Source organism: Maylandia zebra, linkage group LG1 (genome assembly GCF_041146795.1).
Source record: "Maylandia zebra isolate NMK-2024a linkage group LG1, Mzebra_GT3a, whole genome shotgun sequence".
NCBI classification, from domain to species: Eukaryota; Metazoa; Chordata; class Actinopteri; order Cichliformes; family Cichlidae; genus Maylandia; species Maylandia zebra.
In genome coordinates, this window is record NC_135167.1 from 8,264,833 (window position 1) to 8,284,775 (window position 19,943).

Genomic DNA, 19,943 nt, shown 5'->3' on the forward strand with positions numbered 1-19,943 from the left:
ACTGTACATATGCTCTCCAAAATACACCAATCAATAATAATCCCTCTCAATAATAATACATTTGAAATAGTATTTTTCCATCTCTACTTGACAATGGTCAAGTAGACACTAAAAAAGCAGTTTGGGAACAGGGCCAGTGTATTTTCTTATTCTGATTCTACAGTCATCAACTCAGTATAGCAATTTGTGTTTTTAATTCAGTTCCCTTTTTTTGTTTTTTTTGTTTTCAGCTTAGTACTCATACATGTTGTGTACTTTCTGTAGCAGCCATATAAAGTATGGCTATGTCTATAAACTAGTTTAGATCTATTAGGCCTGTGTTACATACACCACATACTTTTAACTAACTAACTGTCATTCAAATTCAGGTAGCTGCACAGATAAAATGTTAAGAGGGCACAGGAAGCTAATGCTGTGGATGAATCAGCATTCTGAGAAATTCCAAAATTGCAGCTATGACTTAGCGACACAGCTAAATAGAACATAATTAGTGCTATGTGTTGCACCTGTGCCTTTTCTTATACTTACAGAGAAAAACAGTGCAGAAGGTCTGCTACGAGTGTTAATGTGTGTTTAATTTTATTTTTTGTCAGCACTGCATCAATTATATGGAGTGCAATAAAGTAGTGAAAAAAAACCCCTCAATATTTTCACAGGTGCAGGTCGAAGTAATTACAGGGTTTTGAAATACTTTGGTTTAATTGTATTCAGAAATTTGATGGGAGAAGTGCATACAATACACAGCTAATGTGTTTTATATGCAAATGTTGTTTAGTTGTGTTACATATTACACATTACACTACAATTAGGATATGCGGAAGATACTGCTGCTCATATTCTTTCGACCTATCTAACTTTCTTCTGTTGGTTGGCTGGCTTGAAAACACTGACTCTACCTCAGTCTCAAAAGTTGGTGTGACTGACCAGGGCAAAGGTTAATAGTTTTTGCTTGGTCTACCTCTATGTCAAAGCAGTGCTTTTTTCTTCTGCATTAACTTTGAGATAGGTGTCTTCTGAGAGGGGATATTTGATTGGCTGAATGCTATCCCTGACCTGTTTAACTGAGAATGATCTTCAGTGTGATGTAAAATGGAAACAAGACTCAATACTCTGTAAACACGGATAGCCCCAAGTGACCCTCGTACTGCCCACTCTCTGTTATTTATGTACTTTGTCAGATGCAGCTTATAAAGTGAAAGACTAATTACAGCAGCTTAGAGAGCCAGTGCTGCTGCTTTGGGATACTACTTTCAGTACCCCAGTTCTACTGTTTCATGATAATTTGACCAAAAACAAATTAACTTGTGACATAACCTTGATGTAAACATGGTATGAAATAATAGCTTACAAGGCAATAATATATTCTATTAAAAGATAAACAAATTAAGGGGTGTTTAGTAATGGATTACATGTAATCACAATTATATAACCCAAACACAAAAAAAAGTAAACATAATTAGCCTGAATTAGATTTGCAAGATGTGAGACCAGGTTATAGTTACAGTACTTGATTGTATTTTGATTACTTAATAAGTAAGTAAAGTTTATTTAGATATTGTTTTTCACAGTCAAAGCACTGTACAACTGAAATTACAAAAGAATGTCGACAGAAGGAATGATTAAATAGAAAAGGTTTTAGCAGTTTTTTAAAGAGTCCACAGTCAGCTAAACTGAACTGATGCGGTCAGCTGTTACAGAGTCTTGGTTCTTTATATATATTATGTATTCTTTCAAAAATGACAATTTGATAGGGAATCCATTGTTTGCTATTTTTAAGGGATTTATTTTTATTTATTTATTTATTTATTTATTTATTTATTTTTTACCAACTTTAAGTATCTAGATCAGGATATATGATTTTAAGTTAAAATTTGTATTTATAATTTTTATGTTTAATAATTTGGCAACATTTTAAACATATGTTTAAACAGGAGAATGACAAAAACACTTACATAACACTAAATGATGGCCGGGTCTTTTTTCTTCAACAACTGGGCTTTTTTTAAAAGACAAAAATATGAATACATGAACACAGCTGAACCTTTTGTGGCAAACTGTGATTATTCCTGACACATATTTTGATAAAGAATTTATTGCGATCAAATTCAGAAGCAGCACAACTTCTGCTGTAATTCTATGTGCATGAAAGCAGAATAATAGCTAAGAAGGATTTAGAAGGGAGAAGGAGAAGGAGGTCTGCCATTAGGAAGTTTTCCCTCAAAGTCTAAATAGTAAGCAAGTTGTTAGATGTTGCTACTTTTCTAGACAATTCTAGGTAATTTTGCCTGCCCTTATTGTGTTAGTATAGATTTTTCTAACATAGTCTACATCATATTTATTCCTAAAATTATTCCCAAACTTAGGAATGGCATGTTTTAAATATATGGAAAGACTTGAAAGAGGGCAGAATTCTTCCTGAAACAGATATGAGCAGTTAAAAACCGGGAGTTGATAAAGTAATATGAATTGTTTTTCCTTGTCATGCACATATTTCAGCAGGCTATTTCTCAAACAAACAAACAAAAAAAACCCCACAAGACACAAAAGCATCAATCAGGCAGGATGCACTCTGACACCAGAGCACAGTAGATGTTTTCTATAGGCTATGTATCTTGACTCACTAGCAGTAATATTAAATAAGAAATATTCAGGATCAGTTTTTGAAAAAGGGTAAGGAGACCCATGTAAATTCCCGATTATTATTAAGTCTTATTACTTAGAAAAACCCACGTTGACTTAATTAAACACCACCGAAGCGGGAAAAGTGTTCTCATTTCCTTGCACAGTGCTTATTAGCGACACCGGAAGTGAGTGTAACCAAGCAACGCCCGTCGTTGCCGTGGTAACAGTGTTGCCCTCGGGGAAGTTTGTAGCTGCAGAGGTGAAGAGCTATTCTGTACGAGAAACGAATCTAGGCTATAACTTAGCTGTAGCAGTTGAATTCACATATTTATTTTAATCATTCATAAATAATACGAGTTTTCTTTTGTTTTGTTTTGTCAGGTGTGCTTTAACTGCCATCTTCAGTAAACGTTAGCTAGATGGAGCAGGATTTGGCCGAGGGTAAAATCATCCGCTCTCATAAACAGAACACAAGCGAAAAATGGATGTTTCTCACCCCTATGGTAAATACCGTTTTTAATAATTTTACGGACGCTTTCCAAACACTACTTAAAGTGTCGATACACGGTTATGTCTGAGCATATTTGCCTGTGTCTTATTAGATAAACACTGTTCAATATTTCTGTAGATCAACAGCTGCAAGTTGCACCTCACGACTGTGAAATCTCTCGTGCCAGCGAGAGCACAAGCGATGGTGAGTCATTAAAAGAGCACACTGGAATAGTAATGGCTATGTAGTGCTTATAGTTTTCAAGGCGTTTAGAGGTTGGTCTCTTTATCTTTTTTCAGAGTGAATCTCAAGATCATGTAAAAGAAACATTTAACCACTCTGACCTAGGTAGGTTTGACCCACTTAACTCATTCAAGTACTCACCACCCAAGAGGATTTTGTGTGATTCAGCAGCATATTTGCATATATTAATTACTGGGCATGGCTGTGGTTCTCAAACTTTCTCTGGAGATGCCCTGCTTCAGAAGACAATAAAGGTCATCTGACATGCTACAGTTTTAAAATAAATCATCAACAATAGTAAGTATCTATTTTGGATTATAGAGAAATAAAAGTCATCATAATAGTCTCAGGAAAAATCTGTTTTGTGCATTTTCCCTTCAGAGTCATATTAATTTAACCAAAGTTTACATCACACATTTCTCTGGTTGTCCACAGCCCACTTGCAGTGGCTTAAAGTCTAATCAGTGGGGCCTGCTCCGCAGTTTTAGAACCACTGACATGCAACTGCTGTGTAAAAATGTTTTCTTTGCACTTATTTACTATATTTTATCTTTCGTAGAAAACAGTTTACATGCAGGCATCCAGAAAAGAGTTGTACAGGAACTATTTGCAAGTGACAAATGTACATATAATCAAAAAGTGCTGCTCAGTGGAGCTGCCGTTTCAAATGCTGCATACAAAGCAAGACACACAGCAAGGAGACAAACCCAGTGTACGGGGGAAACTTTTGGCCATGCCTTAAAAAATGCAAAACCTGCAGGTACTATTCAATTAAAAAATGATAGAATTAAGATAACCTTTGCATGCACAGTTTTGTAGACATATTTTATGTTGTGCACTTTGCTTTTAAGTGTACCCTGATTTCAGTTTGTGATATCTATTTCAGGTGATTTTCCTGGATGTAATTACAGTGCTGTGCCTGGTTTTCTCTCCACTCAATTGCCTTTCACATCCAGTTTTCAACGAATTGACTTGGAAAGGTACCCTTTATCTGCCTATGTATTCTATATTATCTGTAAAGTGTATGTGTTGTAGTACAGAGTTGTAGTACATTGCTGTCTAGCTTAAAGTCACTGTAAGCTGGAACTATCTTTAACATGTCACATGTATCAGCTGTTCTTTGAATCTTTTACCTGCAAAGGCATTCATATTCTTCTGACATGCTTATGCCACTGAATTTTATTAACTCATTCTGACCTTCACAGTCATCATTTGCTGTAGGAACCATGAGACTAACTAAAATGGCAAAGGCTTAAGATTGCCACAAGGGAGCAGCAGAGTCTCTTTAAATAACTAACCAGTATCTCCAGATAAAATGGCAGTAATTCTGACTAAATATTCTACTGACAGACTGAGCAGAAATCACTTAGTTAATATGTATATTGAAAAACTGATCTAGTTATTTGAATCATTAACCTGAGCTGACAATATTTGTTTCATTAATTCTGTTACAAAAATGTATAGATTTTATTTAAAGTCTAAATCTTGTGATATGTTTTCCCCCCCAATACTTTAGACAATCTCTGGAGGAATGCCCACAGTTGGACTTTGTAAAAGAACTGCAGTTTCTCAACCTTCAGCACAATCTAATTACAAAGATCCAAAATTTGTCACATTTGCAGCAGCTGGTTTTACTGAATTTGCATGACAATCACATCAGTGACATGGCTGGCATTGAAGTTCTGAGGTCTCTCAAGATCCTCATACTGGGGAAGAACAGGTTAGTTGCCATGACAGGAAGTGTAAACAAACAAAGACAGCACAGATAGTACAATTATAGATATTATGAAGCTTATTTTTAGTATGATAAAAACTTAATTGACTTTGACAATGTGCAGTTCAGTTGTGCTAGTGCAAGATAACCAGTTGAGTAGCTTTATTGTTCTTTTGTTAAACATCTCTAATATGCAATGAAAGTTGCAGCATTTATTAATAGTTAAAAGGGGTTCAACAGTGCTGCCATGAAATGAAAATGTTGTTTACATTTAGCATTTAATACATTTGAATTAACTAGGTACGGCTACATGGTCAGCATCAGAAATGATTAAACCCAGTTTCATTTGAAAAGCAATCGTCAGCAGGTTCAGGATCAAAGTCACATCTTTTTGACATAAAGATCTTACAGGTGAACTCTGGCATTTCTTCCACTACTTTCTTTCAAACATGACATTTGTCGTTGCAAATCAGTATCTGAGGTCATAGTAACTGAACAGTAAGAAATTCCTCTACTTTATTTGTTGGCATTTTCAAAAGACCACAGCAAATTATTGTTCAGTGTTATATGATCTCCATCCACATGGAGAGCTCTGAACAATATATTACTGGATATTACCTGTACTGCTGCTGTTCCCTCAAAAACTGCAACCTTTTTAAATTTTCCTGTTGGTTTTTCATTAAGCCAGAATTAACATAATACGTGTTACGTAACTGTTGCCACTCTACAGACAAATTCTGTTTCATGTTGTGTTTTCCCATTATGTGTCACATTTTTCCTTGTACTTTGCAGAATTCATGAAATCTGCTGCCTGGACAGCTTGTCTAAACTGAATATGTTGGATTTGCATGACAATCAGGTGCTGTTCCTTTACCGTCATCCCTCCTACAGGACATGTGTATTAAACAGTGTTAATTTAGTTGCCAGTGGTGTAAAGGCTGATCATGGTTGTAGGCTTCAAAGTTCAGTATGAGCGGATTGACTCTTCCATGTTCTAAACCATGTATTAGGAGCAGTTAATTCACTTTAATACTGAGGTTTGTTTTTAAAGCCAGAAATCTGGCTCGTTGTTTTGGGCACTTAACTTCAGCTTTTCACATAGTTCACAGCACTCTAAGAGAAGAAAGCACTGAAAACCATCAGAACCCACAAGCTGTTGTCTAATACCTACTCCCACATTAATTTCCTCAGTGGCCATCGCATAATTTATCGAACAGATGGAACTGTTTTTTTTATGTTTTCAGCACTGGGTAATGTTTTGAACTCTTGTAGATTATAGTGTTCCTAAATTGTCTCATTCTATTATTATCTATTATTATACTGTTTTGTTCCTTGAGAATAGAGCCTGCTTAATGATATTAAAAGCCTGAGAAATAAAATTATGTCAAATGAGAATTTTAACAACTAATGGAAAAGGAAGACAACATAGAAAGGCTTCCCTTGGTCAAATTAGTGTTTTGCCAGAATGCCGCCTACACGCCTCCTCAGAGAGCTACTCCAGAGCTCTGGTAAGACTTGCTCTCTTTCTGAGGTCGGTTGCTCTTTACACGAGCAAGCATTACAGTTGCCATTCAATGATTGTTAGTTTTACGTTATTTTTCCTGACAGAGATTTCTCTGTTGCCTCAACAGTGTTGACTTGTGCTTACTAACTACATATATATGGTTAATTTTAGCAGTTTTTATAATCTTGCAGTTGAATTAATAATGAAACTTCTTTAGCTCTTTTGCTCTTCTTTGTAATGCAAGCACATTATATTTAGGCTCGTACTCTGGCAGACACCTATTGTAAAGCAGATGATAAATCTATCATTCTCACAGGGCCAGTTTGTCTTTCAAACACTGAACTTAAAACCTTCTGTTTTGTGCAGCTCAATAACTGTTCAGTCATATTTTTAACACATTTTCCAAACTCACAAGAGATCTGACCACCCAAATGTATTCTGAATTGCTGCATAATGATAATTCAAGATTATGAAGTGGATGAATTATAGTTGTTGTTTAGTGACTTTTGGCCACAGAACACCAGCTGCTTGTCTCCCCCCCCCCCCCCCCTTTTGACCACAAGCTTTGCATCACTGTTATCCTTTCTTCCCCCCATCCTTGAGCTGGGAAGCTCACAAACATCTAAAACTCAGCCATTTTACCCATTTATTGCTGTACCAGCGAGAGGTTTCTTTTCCAGTTTGCTGGAGCTATTCAGAATGAGATATTCTCTCTGGGAGTCGGCCTTCAACCCACTCAGTCTCAGTGACCAAGTCTTGGGGTTACAATGTGAACTGAGATTGTTGAATAACCAATTCTTTACTTAGGCTGTGATGTTTTCCACTTGAACTGTTTGACTTAAATGTTCTCAAGAAATAGCTGAGAATGCCCTGTGGGGTCACTGAATTGAAAGACAAAAAATATCACTCTCTTAGAGAAGTTGGCTAAAGTCATGTAGAACTCTCGCTCCTACAAATGATGATGTTGATTAAGTTTGACTCTGTCTGCCATGTTTGGTTGGCACATCACTCTGGGATGAGGTGAAGTTTAGACAGGATTTCCCCACAAGAATATCCGTGACCAACGATACTTGTGACACATACTTATTTTTCCTATGTCATTTGAAATAAACATACCAAGTGTAGAAGAACAGGCCTTTACCTGTGAGACAGAAGCCTCTTGCCAAACTCCGGGTCCTGACCTTCTTCACTGGAAATCACCAAATTCATAGTCTGTAACTTAAGATTCTCATATATTTTAGAATGGGGCTATCCAAAATCTATTTCAGTGTGTACAGAGATACAGAGTTTATGAATTCATATCCATGTGTCTGTCCGTTGTAAAGGTTATGTCCTTTGATTTTAAAATGCGTGTTACAGAACAATTAGTTTTATCAATTCCCAAAGTGAGATATAGGTAAAAAGTCTACACTTGCCCCTTTGTTTAATGATTCTCAGCAACATTTATTATGGTGGCTCGATTGTTTAAATTGATGAACACTTACAGTGTGCAGACTGTATTTCGGGCCAAAATTCATAATCTATTTATTCCTATTTTAATGAACACCTATCTAAGCTCCCAAAACTGCATTTCGTTGCCCTGTACCTGTGCATGTGCAATGACAATAAAGTTGAATTCTATTCTATTCTATTCTAAAACAAGATATAAATCAGATGCAATTTATGCTGTGGTGCTGACTAAGATCATACTGCAGTGTTTCTGCTTTATATTACTAAATAAATGTCTCTTTAGCTTTTACATTTATAAACACTGATATTTCAGACCATCTGAAAAGATATCCTAGACAAGAACTTTTTTAGTCTCATATTCAATATAGATTTTCAATCCATCTGTTCTGTTTACCATTTAAACAGCAGTTATGTTTGGATTTTGTGTTTTCACAGAATCGTCAACTCGTAAAGCATTGTCCGCCTTTTCTTAATATTTATAGTGTGCACAGTAGGAATAGGCAAATACATCACCATCTTGATAACAGCCACTGGGAATTTGTGTGAAGTATTAAAAATGTCACTCTTACAGAGGTTTATAAATGTTTTTCTCCAAGCAGTGTGATGGAGAAGGTGGGGTAAGATTCCACCATTGACTGACTCTTAGTTATTTCTTTTGTTTTCATGATTTGGTTAGCCAGACAGCATGTGTGTCATTTTAGAGAAAGAAATTCAAATATACAATTCAAGTATGTTATACTCTGCTAATCCAGCCTTAATCTGTGCCTCACTGCATAGAATTGGGTAATATATGATATGATTGCTCTTTTACATGCATTTTAGTTTTGTTTTTAACTAATTTTGTCATACTGTGCTTTCCTTTAGATCTGCAGGATAGAAAATGTGTCTCATCTGAGTGAATTAAGAGTGTTGAACCTAGCAGGAAACAACATCTCCAAAATGGAAAACTTGCAGGGTCTTGACTCTTTGACTGAACTGAACCTAGGGCAGAACTGCATCTCTGTTGTGGTGAGGGAACTCTTTTCCAACTAATTATAGATTTTTGTATGTAAGTGTTTTGCATGCGTACTGTCCTTTTCCTTCATGTTAAAAAACAAAAAGCAAAAGCACTTCCTGCTTTTTGGCCTTTCTTTCTGTTCGCTTATTCAGTTCCCTTATTTCCATCAGTTTGAAAGTACAAATACAAAAATGTTTGCACGCTTAGATCTTACATTGTGCATTGATTTAACTTAGCTATATCCGACTTGTAGACCCTAGTGTGATGCAGCACACAGCTATATCCCAACACTACAGCTACCCTGTGGTTCTTTGAAGTTCCTGCAGCTACCAATTATTTTTTTTCTTATTACTGTTCAGAAAATGTGCCTCTGAAGATGAAAGCAATAGCAATTGTACTTTATCTTTCATGTTCAAATTACCACTTGTGGACCAGGTCCCTTGGATGGTTACTGTTACCTTTGCTATGGATCAACATATCAGTTTTTACAGCCACAAAATAACAAAAATAAAAATAACATTAATGGAACCTTTGTGAGAAAGTGGTGGTGGAGTATATCACTGTTGGTGTTACCTAGGGAGACATAACTCATTACCCACAACCTCCCACCGACTTTCTGGCACGCTGAAAGAGAAACTGGATATTCTAAACACGGAAACTTACTCCCTTTGGTTTCTATAGTTTTAATCTGATAAACACAACAGTGCATGCCAAAACAGGCCCCTTCATTTGTATGCAAATCCCCTAAGCCCTTTCATGCTTTTTAAGATAGAAAATAAAAACGGATTTCAACATTTTGAATCAGTTGAAAGCCCTTCCCGTCACTCAGCCTGCCGTCTGCCTGCAATTTCTGATCACAAAACACTTCCAGTCCTAATTATCGGATGTTGTACTTTATTTGATACACAGGAGAGGAAAAATGCTACCCCTCAGCAGTTTCTTGGTCTCTGTCATTATTGCTGCTTGCTGCCAAGTGCTTATACCTTGTACAAACTAAATAACCACGTTCCAGGTGCTCAGGTTTTCTCTCTGTCATGAAAGGGAAAGCAGATAAAAAGTGAAATTCTTAACCTGAAAAAAACACTGACACTGTCTTTCTTTGAAAGCAACTCTTAAACTTGATTACTTTGCACCCAGTCATCCATCCTTCCTCTTAGGTGTTCCTTTCCATTATGAAATTCGCTGCATGTCACTAAGGGATCCATTTTATATTTTTGGCTGTGGGAATGATGATTTGTTTGAAAGAAAAGTGCAGTCAGCTTGAGCAGTGATAAAGCAGCCTAAGAAAAAAAGGCATGGCACTGGCAGACTGACTTTATGCATTAACAGAAGGGTTTGTCTGTGAGCCAAAAGACTACATAGAAAAATGTAGAAACTCTATATTGCTCTTTGGTAGTTTTACTGTAGAGTAATTAATTAGGTGAGTTTTATATATTGACACGGTTTATGGGAAAGAGGATTTTTGGATGTTCCTGAGTAAATAGCTTGAAGTGTTTCCCAAAACAGGTCAGTAAACAGTAACCGCAACTTAGTAATTTCTATGTTTTTCCAGTATGGCCTGGGAACATGGAAACTGTGTGTTATGTTATGTTGTTGCAGGGAGAAACTCTTAACTTCTACAACTTAAAAGCCAAGTGAGGACCACAAAATGTTTTGGCTGACATGTGAAGTGTCTCAAAGGTCATGCAAGAACAACACAGGAGTGTGCCCCATGTCACAGCATCTGCAGTTATAATGCGCAGTCGCATAAAGCAGATGAAATCACATCTCAAGCCTGTGCTATTGAAGGAACTTCCACAAAACCCACCAGCTTACGGTCTTAGAAACCCTCCCAGCAGCCACATGTACCTGTGTTTACATGAGCAGCTTTCTTGCTCTTTTGTGGTGTGTTGGTATTGCATGCAGATGAGACAGCGGTGATGAGAGGTTTTTCTGTGTTTATTGAATAATGCCTCAGCCAGAGCTGAGTATGAGTGTGAAAATGAAGACACGCAAGCTGTCAGTAAAGAGAGGGTGGAGCTGGGATAAAGAGGTGAAGGCACGGGCACACAGATACATAAATACACACCCGCAGGCATACAGGCAAACAAGAATACACACACACACCGCTCTACCCAGCCTCATAAGAGATCCTGTAAGCTGATCTCTTATGAGACTTCCTAAAAAAGGACCACATTGGTGGGCGATTGTTATGCAGCTCATCAGCTCAGTGATGACATCATTCTGTCTGAGACAGGGCTGCTATATTTAGTTTCAGACAGCCAGGAGTGGCTACTAGTTCACTAGCATCCATACAAAAGCAGGCATAGACAGAGACTGTAAATGTGATTGATGGTTGAGTTGGTTGAGCACTGCATAGCATGACTTGCATTTGTCATAGAAGAAATAAATAAATAAACCCTGCTTATCTATCTATCTATCTATCTATCTATCTATCTATCTATCTATCTATCTATCTATCTATCTATCTATCTATCTATCTATCTATCTATCTATCTATCTATCTATCTATCTATCTATCTATCTATCTCATTTCTATTGAATTATCTCCTTTGAGCAATAGCTCTCGTATGTGTTGTTAGATGTTGCTGGCCCCATGATCGGAAAGTCAGGGGTTCAAATCCACTGAACGTCTACCCTGAGGTACCCCTATGCAAGGTGGATCCCACGGGGATCAATAATGTATAAATGATTATTTATTACATATACCGCACAGGACCCACCTTATGTGCCAATTAGAAATTTGAGTTTACAACCTTGATTTAGTGTTTACTAACTCCTTGTCTCACCACTATTTCATGCACGTATTTCTAATTCAACATTTTTGGTTATCATGACGCAGAAGTCTAGATAAGGAGGCATAGTGTAAACTAATGTAAATTAATGTGTTAAACAAGCTAAAACATCTTGCTAAAATCTCATGCAGAACTTAAAAATTATGTGTAGGTTGTTACTAGCTTAAAAAAGCCAAGTTGTAAATATTAAATGTTTCTTTTAACTGAGTTTTGATGTGTATAATTGTAGGGGAGGAACGGCACAGTGATGCAGTGGTTACCATTGTTAGCACTGTGTCTGTATGGATTTTCTCTCGGTACTCCAGCTTCCTACAGATGATCTTTGGCATTGGCCTTGTGAGTTTTGTGTTGGTCATGTGATGGACTGATGACCAATCTAAGGTTAGCCCAGCCTATTGTCAGCAGGAAAAACCTCCTCCCCAGTTTTTTCTGTAGAAATCTTTCACAGTTATCAGTATCTCTAGCACTACTGCTGATGTTGCATAGCCTACTACTCTATCTGTAGTAAATATACTGTACTCAGCTTGTTGGTCTTATATGCAGTTGATAACGCAGTGTTGCATAACTGTGTTATATCTATATGCTTGTGTGGGAGGGAATTTTGTGGATTTCTAAATGACGAAACCTGGCTGCACTGTTCTTCTGCAGGGGTGCTAGCATGACCTGAACACCAGTCTAACCTCATAATAGAACAGAGCCTAGCAGGAAACTGAAGGAGGTTTGTGAGGCATTGGCTGCAGTGTGGGTGGATAGTGACGCAGCCCAGTCAGACTGCTGATGGGAGTGTCCTCTTTGCTTCCAGTATAGCCAACATTGTCCAGCGACACACATAAAGAAAGCCCAGACCTTGATACTAGAGAATGTGATTTACCCCATGCTGTCATCCAAATAGTTTACGTGATTATGACATTGCACTTGTCCCTGTGTGTCCAATTCAGCGTGCCAGCTGCCCAGCTGCTGCTTTTCCCCCACCCCCTCAGTAAATTGTGCATCGATTTTTGATGCTGAGCCTGCCTGATGGTAAAACTCTCCACATCCCTGTCAGTTTCCACTGAATTTTCTCCAGCTATTGCATAATGAGGTGCACTACCTTAGTAAGCTGCTCGTTTTATATCACTATGCTTTCCACTGAGCATTTCAAGTTAGCTTCCTGCAGCAGGGGATCTCTGCATTAGCGCAGCACATTCTCCACTCTCCCCTCCCCCCTTTCCTCCTCATATTCTATCTATTCTCGCTCTCTTCCTCTCTCTCTCTCTCTGTTGCCCCTCCTCTCCATGTGCAGACAAGGCAGCATGCTATATGTGTGTGTGTGTGTGTGTGTATGTGTGTGTGCATGCGCAGGGTGGATGGGGATGCTGCATGCTGGAGCTGAGAGCTGCAAGGTGACTGAGGGAATGGAGAGGGATACAGAGCCTTGACGACAGTGACGATGCAGTGCCCTCTTCCTGAGCACCTTCTCATCTTCACATCCCTCCATCTCTCTGTCTTCCCTCTCCCTCTTTCTCTTTATAGACTGAGGTGGACCGCCTGCCCTTGTTGCAGCGCCTCTTTCTCAGCTGCAACAACATCACCAGGTAAGAGCTTGTACCGCTTAACTCCCTCCTCCCCGCAGGATAGAAATAGGGATGGTGGCCGGACAGTGCCACGTCCCCTCCCATGGCTTTGGGCAGAGAATACACACCCACAGCCAGACACACTCACAGATTTGCTGTAGTGGGCAATTTCTGCAACCTAGAAAATAACAAATCCTCGATGTGCTCTTTATTGTTAGTATTTAATCATCTGTTACCTAAGAAATGGGTGTGAGAATGTTTAAAGTTATTTGGGCAACAAAGAAGCAGGTTGTGAGAAGATAATTATTGATGACAGATTTGGAGGTTGGATGAATTAATGGAAAATATACCTAGGTAAGGGCATGTAGGATGAATGAGAGGTATGATTTTTTTTTGTCTTAGTGCTAACTGTCAGACAGCTTTACACACTTTTTTCCAGTATCTGTCCTCCTTTCTTTTCTTTTCTTCTTCATTTCTGAGCCCAGCAATAAAAACCTCATAGAATAAACTTAACACAGCATCATCTTGGCACTAAATGAGGCCATTTGCTTTATTTTTGCCTAGTGGAGGATAATTTCTGTGGGATCATTGGCTCCCTTGACCATAGTCACCTTGTGCTCTGATAGATCTGAGCTGACAGTCCAAACCAGCTTTGCTGTTCTTGTGTCTCCATGCTTCACACATTGTGAGAATCATGACATAGTCGCAAGGAATAAAATCCTATATTCTTAAACTTCTGATTTTACAGTGACATCTAGTTCCAAATATAATATGTGAATAAAAATATAAGTAAATTTTGATTATGCGAAACATATATGTATCATTTATCCTGCTCCATGATAGGGTATTTTAATGTATCGTCTTTAATGTACTCATGTAGTGGCAGTATAGAAGGCTGGTTAGCGTGTGTGCACCTTTTTGAACTCTTTAGTGCTGATAGGAGAACAGCTGTGCTCTGTTGCTAGGTAAAGAGACAGAGCACACTCATCACCTTGATGGAGTCAGTTTACCCAGTTCAGGATCTTGGATCAAACATCTCTCATGAAATAATATTAAGACTGAAATATTCATTTGAGCTTACATTGATATTGATTTTTAAAACAAAACAAAACAAAACAAAACAAAACAAGACACCCTATGAAAATAGGATCAAAGCAGAACTAATAATTACCAATAAGTCATTGAAGAATATGTGCAGGGTAGTGCTAGTATAGATAAAGCCTGAAGCTACAGTTTTCATTCACACCGCACTCTGTACTCACATCTTAAAAAATAGTTTTGATATTCACTTTTTATTGGACCATTAGTAGCAATCAGAAACTGGTGGATGGTGCAAGAATTAGAAGTTCTGTTTTTGTAAAGGTTTTGGTCTTCATCATTAATGTTATTATTATTCCTTATTATGAATACACCAATTAGGCAGAATGTGTTAGATGCACTCAAGCACCTCTTTATTATGTTTATTATCTCTTTTATATTTTTATGGTAGGAATTAATATTCCGTAACAGAAAGGGTCTAAGCTACTGCAAGTGTTTGAGATTGGAAGACCCCTGGTATCTCCAGCATGGTGTTTAGCATTTAGTTAAACCTCTGGCTAGGAACAGGCACAGTGTACTAGGACTTTGAGTGGTTCCAGGCAAATGATTCATCAAGGTTATTATCATAAATTAGCAATGATAGAATATCCCCTGCTGTGCATGGCGTGACTTTGCTTTTTCATGTTTCCTTTTGCCATAGGGTGATATCAACAGTGTAGCAGATTTGTCTCTCTTCATTGCCCCCTGAGTAATGTCAGGCTGCCAGAGTGCCTGCTGAATTACCAGCTTAACATGGCATGTGTTAGCCCGGCTCCATTCTGTCAATACGAAGCAAGACAAAATGTGTCAGGAATAAAACGAAGATAGTGAGATTGTCTGGTGGATGATTCAGGTTCTGCAAAATGTATTTTTATATATATATTTTTAATATCATTTACTCAAAGTCTCATTTAAAATTGTCAATTTTTTTCAAAAGTGACCTGAGGGCAGGGGACATTGTATAAAACACATGCACAGTTGTCATACAAATTCAAATTACATGCAATAAGGTAAAAATAGATCAAATTTCAAATAAATTACAGTAGAGCTTTGAGAGCAGTCCATTGACCAAGAGTACCCAAATTCCCAGCTGTACAATTTCAGGTCCATCTGTAGCTTATATTTGAAAGCTTTTTTGCCTAATGTTGTTCTGACTCTGGGGAAAAATCCTGGTGAAATTTTGTGAGAGCTAAAGCCATAATAATTTAATTTTTTACACATGCATTTAAAAAAGGGAGGGAACCAGAGAGGGAACCAAAAAATTAGAGACTGATGTATAAAAGCATATAAACATACAGAGACAGCCACTTTTTAGCAGCATATTCCACACTGAACAGTGGCCTATCTGATTTCGACAACCAGTAACAGAGAACATAAAACATAGGGTAAGGATTGTCTAACTCCTTAGCTAAGGTGCTGATCAGTAGTTGTAGATTGCAATGTTTTCTGTAATGTGTAATACAACAAATTATAATTGATAAGAGTTCTTTGCTTTATGAGAATCAAACTTGGATATGACTAACTTATGTTGAGTTAAATGGCACTCAGGCAGAGTGCAGGAATTCAAGTGTCTGCATGACTTCCCAGTATTTGCTACTGACCGTAAAGCATTTAGCGTAGCCAGTCTTTGTACTGGAAAAGTACCCCCCCCCACTGAAATTCACGAGTGTGTTTAAAACATTCATCCTTTGTTTCTAGTTTTGACCAGCTAGCCTGCCTTGGAGAGTCGTGCTCCCTTTCTGAGCTCACGCTGGATGGGAATCCTGTAGCCCTGGAGACATGGTACAAGCAGGCCGTCCTGCGCTGTGTGCTTCATCTCAGACAGCTGGACATGAAGCGCATCACAGTAAGACTGACGTGTTCGACTGTGTGTGTTTAAAAGTGATAAACAGGACATCAGCCACCAGTTAACCAGTTCAGCTGTGACTGTTAAGATATTTTGTTGTCCTTTCAGATATTTTTATTTTCTTCTTACAACAAATTGCACGGCTACAATCAGAGAACACTGTGTTACACTGTTTGTTTTGCTATATTTTGCTTATTAAAAATAGGGAAGAAATATTCACAAATACTTTTAGAAGCAAAGAGCTGCCTTAAAGCGATTAAACCTTCACAGCTTATGACTTTGCTGTGGTTGATATTTAATAAACCTATGCCATATTCTCATTACACTTGCATGTTAAGCTAATGGTCCAAACTTTTTGTCCCTCTGATGTTCCTACATGTTGATTCTTGAGAGCGACTCATTCTTGAAATAAATGTTTTTATGATTTCACACTTAAAATTTATTTTGAACCCACATAGTTTCCCATTCACTGTCACTCTGTATCACCAAGTTGTATGAACAACTTTACAGTGCTATATTCTGGAGTCTGACTGTGGTACTGCATTCATTATGCTCTGTTTTATGCTAAAAGCAAAGTGGTTCAGTGACTAAGTTATGACTCTAAGCTACACATTTACATATATTTTACACACAGTGTATGTAGCAAAACAGTGATTATTCTCAGAAAACATGAAATCATTTTTGTCGTACAGTTTGCCAGAAATGTGCTATCATGAAATGTCAGCGTGCTTTTAGAAGCTGTCAGGCAGAGAGCACCCAGGTCTGAGCTTGCACTTTAAAGGAATCTGTAAGTACCACACACCTTGCCCTCAAAACATAGTGCTGATATGAAGTAAAACCAAACCCCCAAAAAACAAAACATGTAACTCAGATTTCAAAATGTTTTTACTTGAATCATAAGAGGTTTCAGGATTAGCAAATTTCAGGATTATTGTGGTCCAATAAAAGCACCTCCACCACATTTCAGCTGCCAATTCCTGATACAAATCAGTTACATTTTCAGAGTTTACTTTAGGGAGACACACAGCATTGACTTAATGACAGAAATGTTTGTCTAGCATTGGGGTTTCTATTTCTTTAAGCATATTATAACTGATTTGGAATATATGTCTCCAGGGAACCATACTACCTCTATGCTGTGAAAGCCCATGCCTGGGTGACTGGTGGGTAGACGGTTCTTTATGAATCAAAAACGGAAAATGAGAATAAAAAAATTCAGATAACACACATCCGCTAGACTAGAGCATTAATAGTCAACTATTATGTTTCAGAAAAATACCTGAATATGTTTAACATTCAAATTTTAACTGGGAACGTTATTGAAAATCTTAACAGCCTCATAACCGAGAGCTGTTGTCCAAACATTCATTGTTTTGGCAAGTGCACAAACAAAGAATGTATTGACACTGAACAATAGCATCCTTTGCAGTCAAGAAGTTATTCATCAGGTTAAAACAGCTTTTTAATTTTGATATTATATGTTGTTTTTATTATAAAATTAATTTTAAGGATTGTTATATGGGTTTGGATTCTTAACTGTCTCTACCAGCTGACAGCATTTTGCCTGTCTTTATCAGAATTGAGCATCATTTTGCGTCATTACTAGCTCGCCATAGACAGCTGAATATCCCCCTGCTCTTTGCTGGCACACTCAGACTGTGTTGGCTGCATTGCATTCTGGGAGTTTTGGCTTTCCCCAACAGCTGGGCTCAGTTTATCTGAGACTGAAAATCAGACAGATAATCCAGTGATGCAGCCGGTTTATGTGAGACTATCTACCAGCCTCCATAATGGTCCATTTCTAGTGTAGAGAACAGTTGTCCTGACAGGGTCTTTTGTGGTTCCCCTCTCTCTTGAATAATTCAGAACTCTTGAATGGAGCGACACTCTGATTGCACCGGCTTTCTTTTTCAGGACGAGGATCGGCGCATGGCAGGTGTACAGGCTCGAAAAGAGGAGGAAAAGAAGAAGGAGAGTCACAAGCAGACCATTCATAAGGTACCAGTTTGACAAGATTCACTCTTGCTGTCTTTAGCTGGCAGGATACAAATGCACGTTGTAGACGACAGCAACACAACAGTCTGTTAAGAAGTGAATAAACTCATAATTACCCTTTATATAGTTAGTATGTAGAAGGACAATAATAAGCAGTAAGGTTTTAACATTCTTAAAATGCCACATATAGGTGATGATATCTGATTTGTAGTTTATTCATCTTTTGAATTACTCATAATTATGAGATTCAGGTTCAGGCTTAAATGTGCATTTAAAGAAAAAAAGCAGCTCATCAGACATCAGTCTGCCCTTCAAAACATATTTAATGAGAAGGCTCTAAAATATTTAGGTCATGATAAGGATTTTTATTTATGAGTTTATTTTTTTCTTTTGACATATGTCTCTTGGGACTGATGAAGCTCATTAATAGTGTACATATTTTGGATGCTTCATAGATGTGAATTTCTTTTAATGCATTCTCTTTTCTTCTGTATGATACAAAAACCCTTTTAGATGGAATCTGGAGTATTGTACAGAGTTCACAGGGGTACTGTATTTGTAAAGGAGTCTATAAATGACACTTTATAGCTTTAAATGATCTAAGATGTTCTGCTTTGCACATGCATCTGTTTTGCGGTAAATATGTTTGTGTGTGTGTGCCAAAGCTCCTGCTGCTTTAACTGTTAGATGGACCCTATGCCGAAACTCGTTGTCTCTCAGTTACCTAACTCTCTTTAATCCCTGGTGTTGAGAAAATTTTATAGTGAATGCCACAGCCAAGGGTTCACAAAGGCCAAGGACTTACCATGAACTGATACTCATCCCTGCTTCAAGGAGTGGCACATTCCTTAGCTGAGTATATTGCAACTCCAGCTGTCCAAGTAAGAGTAATTGAAATAGAACAGAGAGGCAGAAATCTTCTCTCTTGCAGGGTGGGATGTCACATTTTTCTGGTGTAAAAGGCAAACACTGTTAAATCATAATGCTGTAGTGTGACAAAAGAAGCAAATGAATTGGACTAAGAAATCACTATATAATTTCAAATCTAATATAAATTGAGTTCTATATCTGCTTTAGTAAAATGTCTTACTTTATTGTACTTTATTGTATATGCTTTCTTTAACAATGTATCCCAGTAAAATATATATATGAGGAAGGCAAGAAGGATATGATTTTCTGTGACCTGATGAAAACACACAGAGGTTCTATTAGCATGCTAGCTCTGTCCTGCTCAGGAGATTTGACACTTGAAACCTTCTTTGTTCTGTGTATGTTTGTGTGTGTGTTCTGTTCATCAAGGAGAAGCGGCGTCTAGCAATCCGTAATGCTGCACAGCAGTGGGAGGGTGTCAGGGCCTGCCTGGAGCTCCCATCCACAAATGGCGCTAAAGAAGAAGTCAGTCCAGAGAACAGCCCGGCTCACAGCCCCGCCCAGACCAATGGCCTTACACAGGAACCTTCCCCTGATGAACCGAGGTACACACAGCATGTACAGAAAATTAAGATGGATTTTAGAAGTAAAAATTAGACAGTGACTGGTTAAGATACTGACGTTATGAGCAAACTATGTTATACTACATATTCCTGGTCTAGTTAGAATTGTGGTTTCAGTCATGGTTTATTTTTAACTGTTTTTACTACCTTTTTAGCTTTTCACAA

General features: G+C 37.8%; 1 protein-coding gene across 3 annotated transcripts in view; it reads left to right on the top strand.

Moving 5' to 3' along the window:
* The first annotated feature begins 2,826 nt into the window (after positions 1-2,826).
* Positions 2,827-19,943, top strand: part of lrrc49 (leucine rich repeat containing 49) — a 35,613-nt gene continuing 18,496 nt past the window's right edge. For 2 of the 3 annotated variants that reach the window (XM_004539720.2, XM_076874701.1), the window contains exons 1-13: positions 2,837-2,896; positions 3,004-3,125; positions 3,251-3,316; positions 3,412-3,460; positions 3,915-4,115; positions 4,242-4,335; positions 4,872-5,075; positions 5,862-5,928; positions 8,887-9,030; positions 13,327-13,388; positions 16,143-16,290; positions 18,205-18,288; positions 19,585-19,760. In XM_004539720.2, the coding sequence (XP_004539777.2) occupies positions 3,042-3,125; positions 3,251-3,316; positions 3,412-3,460; positions 3,915-4,115; positions 4,242-4,335; positions 4,872-5,075; positions 5,862-5,928; positions 8,887-9,030; positions 13,327-13,388; positions 16,143-16,290; positions 18,205-18,288; positions 19,585-19,760 (1,379 nt within the window). In that variant the 5' untranslated portion in view covers positions 2,837-2,896; positions 3,004-3,041. Of the gene's footprint in view, positions 2,897-3,003; positions 3,126-3,250; positions 3,317-3,411; positions 3,461-3,914; positions 4,116-4,241; positions 4,336-4,871; positions 5,076-5,861; positions 5,929-8,886; positions 9,031-13,326; positions 13,389-16,142; positions 16,291-18,204; positions 18,289-19,584; positions 19,761-19,943 lie in introns of all 3 variants that reach the window. The other variant, XM_023152510.2, reaches the window with a different exon arrangement.